We start from the raw sequence: 2,873 nt of genomic DNA, 5'->3' as shown, positions 1-2,873 counted from the left end.
ACGCCGACGACCTGGCACTGATGGTTACGACAGAAGAGGTAGTGAGATTGGTAGAAGCCGCAAACGAGTCGGTAGAAAGGGTGATCGAGTGGATGGATGAGCACGGGATGGAGCTGGCAGCAGAGAAAACGGGAATCGTAGTAACAGCTGGACGCGGAAAGTTGAAATCACTGGAGATAAGGGTAAAGGACTATGCAGTGCAGAGTAGACAAGCCATTAAATACCTATCTAGGAGTGTGGATTGACAAAGACCTCAAGATGATGCAAAATGTCAAAAAAACAGCGAGAATTATGCCCAATCAGGACATTCCCAGTAGTGGCAAGAGGAGGATCTTGGTGGGGGTTGTGCATTCCGTTTTAATGTATGAGGCTCCGGTGTGGGTCGATATGGTAAAGGTCAAAAAGTACAGGATCTTATGGAAAGGTGTCAAAGTAAGGCGCTAATTGGGGTGGCCTCAGCGTATCGGACCGTATCGAGCGAAGCGCTATCGGTTATTCGCCCGGATAGACCTCCTGATGAATATGAGGACGAGCATATTTGGCCAGTGCCGAAGCCTTTGAAAATGGTAAAAAGTGAAAAAAAATTAGAACAGGATCATACCCATTGGAAAAGGAAGAAAATAAAAGGAAAAATAATTTACGGGCGATCTGAGGTCGGGAAGTGGAAGAGGGTGAGCTTTTAAGGGTAGAAAACGGTTTATCACGATTTCCGGCAAAACTACAAGTCCTGTCGCAAAAAGTTAAATAGTAAAGTTGTAGGTAATGAAAAGATATACAACTTTTTTATTTAGACTTTCTTTACATAACCTCAAAATTTATGCGAAAAATGCAAATAACCGAGTTTATGGTTTTTTATTTTTATCTCCCATTACCTATTTATGTCCCAAACTCACTGTAATTTTTTTTATTCAAAATATATATTTTTTCGCCTTATTTTGATTTAATATCGAGAAACCACCCTAATTTTCAATCGAAAATTCTCACGTCAAAATATTTGCTTTTTAAAAAAAATCTGTGTGCTTTTTGTTCGCTAGAATCTCTACTTTCTGATGGTGTAAAAAAATATACATTACTATGGCAAATTTTCACAGGAAATGCAAAAAAACGAAGAAACTCGAATTCAAAAATTTGTTTCTTAATTATGTATTATGTAAAATTTGAAGCTATTTATCAAAATTTACACGTTAATTACTTGAAAAACGTAAGATTCTATGTTACATTGATAAATTAAAAAAATGCAAATCGAAATATACTACTATAATTAACAACCAAATAAGTTAATAAACTTAATACTTTATAAGACATCTACAATATTTTGTTAAAGTTAAAGGATAATTTTTAAATCCATCAGAAACTAGAGATTTCAACGAACAAAAAGCACACGGATTTTTTTTAAAAAGCAAACATTTTGACATGAGAATTTTCGATTGAAAATTAGGGTGGTTTTTCGATATTAAATCAAAATAAGGGGGAAAAATAAATATTTTGAATCAAAAAAATTACAGTGAGTTTGGGACATAAATAGGTAAGTTTTCAGCAAAATTTCGTAAAAAAAAAATTTTTGTGGGAGATAAAAATAAAAAACCAAAACCTCGGTTGTTTGCATTTTTCGCATAAATTTTGAGGTTATGCAAAAAAAGTCTAAATACAAAAGTTGTAGATGCTTTTATTATCTAGAACTTTGCCATTTAACGTTTTTTGTTGGAGTTGTAGTTTTGCCGGAAATCATGATAAACCGTTTTTTACCCTTAAAAGCTCACCCTCTTCCACTTCCCAACTTCAGATCGCCCGTAAATTATTTTCCCTTTTATTTTTGTTATATTTTCTTTCTTTCGCAAAGGGTATCATCCTGTTCTAAATTTTTTTGTTCTCAAAAATTATCGGCACTGGCCTATATACCTTAATAGGGGAGAACAAATAGTAGAGGAAAGATACAAAATGATATAAAGCTGGCAGGAGAGATGGTAAAATGCGACGGTCGGGGCTTGGACGAGGGGGTTGATCCCTACGGTGCAGGACTGGATCGAGAGAGGGGAAGGAGGAATAGACAACTATGTCACCCAATTTTTAACGGGCCACGGCTCTTTCGGGACGTACTTAAGTAGAATAAGCAAAATTCAGGAAGAGACATGCAAGTTATGTGGAGGAATAGACGTGCCGGAGCATTTGTTGGGCTGTGCGAGATGGGAGAAGGAAAGCAGGGAAATTGGTATGCTACTGCAAGAGGATCTCACGGTAGATAATTCTAGTAAGGTCGTCAAAGAAGGGAGGTGGGTAGATATTAAAGAAATGATCGGCAAGATAATGAGGCAGAACGTAAGGGAAGAAGGACAAGAGATATGATGGCGAGGGAAGCCGACGTCCACTACGATGATAGGTATCTTCCAAGTGATTCCGTGGTAGGCGTTTAGAGGGACAGATGGACGGGGAGGGGTTTTAGTGTGGTAGAAATCCGATAGTTCCCCGCACAATTGAAGAACATTTTCGCACGGAGACCCTTTTGAAGGTTTCTCCTTCCCCAGGAGTAAAAAAAAGGTTACATCAAATCAGTTTAGATAAAGTCAGGTCACGTCACGTCAGCTCGGGTTAGGTCTGCTCAGGTCAGGTCGTTTCCTCCTTTTTGGGTTTCGCCACCAGCACCACGTCTACCTTCCCTTCTCTCACTGCCTGCTCCAGAAGTCCGTGGGCAGTCCTACTCCTATAGAGGTCGACACTTGTAGTATCTGGAGAGATTTATATTCTCCTATATCCTTCACTTGCTCCAGCCGATCACTATTCTCCGCTTCTCTGACAATTCTCGTCCCTAATCTTCGGATAGTGTCAGCATGACCGACTTGAATTTGATCCTGCCTTTGTTCTGTTTCCAGGAATGA

General features: G+C 38.7%; 1 protein-coding gene across 1 annotated transcript; it reads left to right on the top strand.

The window, feature by feature from the left end:
* Nucleotides 1–258: 258 nt before the first annotated feature.
* On the top strand, nucleotides 259–2,343 carry LOC135131692 (uncharacterized). The gene is made up of 3 exons (XM_064059537.1): nucleotides 259–336; nucleotides 411–566; nucleotides 2,017–2,343. The coding sequence occupies exons 1-3, from the start codon at nucleotides 259–261 to the stop codon at nucleotides 2,341–2,343; spliced, it is 561 nt and encodes a 186-aa protein (XP_063915607.1).
* Nucleotides 2,344–2,873: the final 530 nt, after the last annotated feature.

Source organism: Zophobas morio, unplaced genomic scaffold (assembly GCF_036711695.1).
Source record: "Zophobas morio isolate AGI-343-1 ecotype UQ-CSIRO unplaced genomic scaffold, CSIRO_AGI_Zmor_V1 ptg000021l, whole genome shotgun sequence".
Classification (NCBI taxonomy): domain Eukaryota; kingdom Metazoa; phylum Arthropoda; class Insecta; order Coleoptera; family Tenebrionidae; genus Zophobas; species Zophobas morio.
This window is presented reverse-complemented; position numbering and strand designations above follow the sequence as displayed.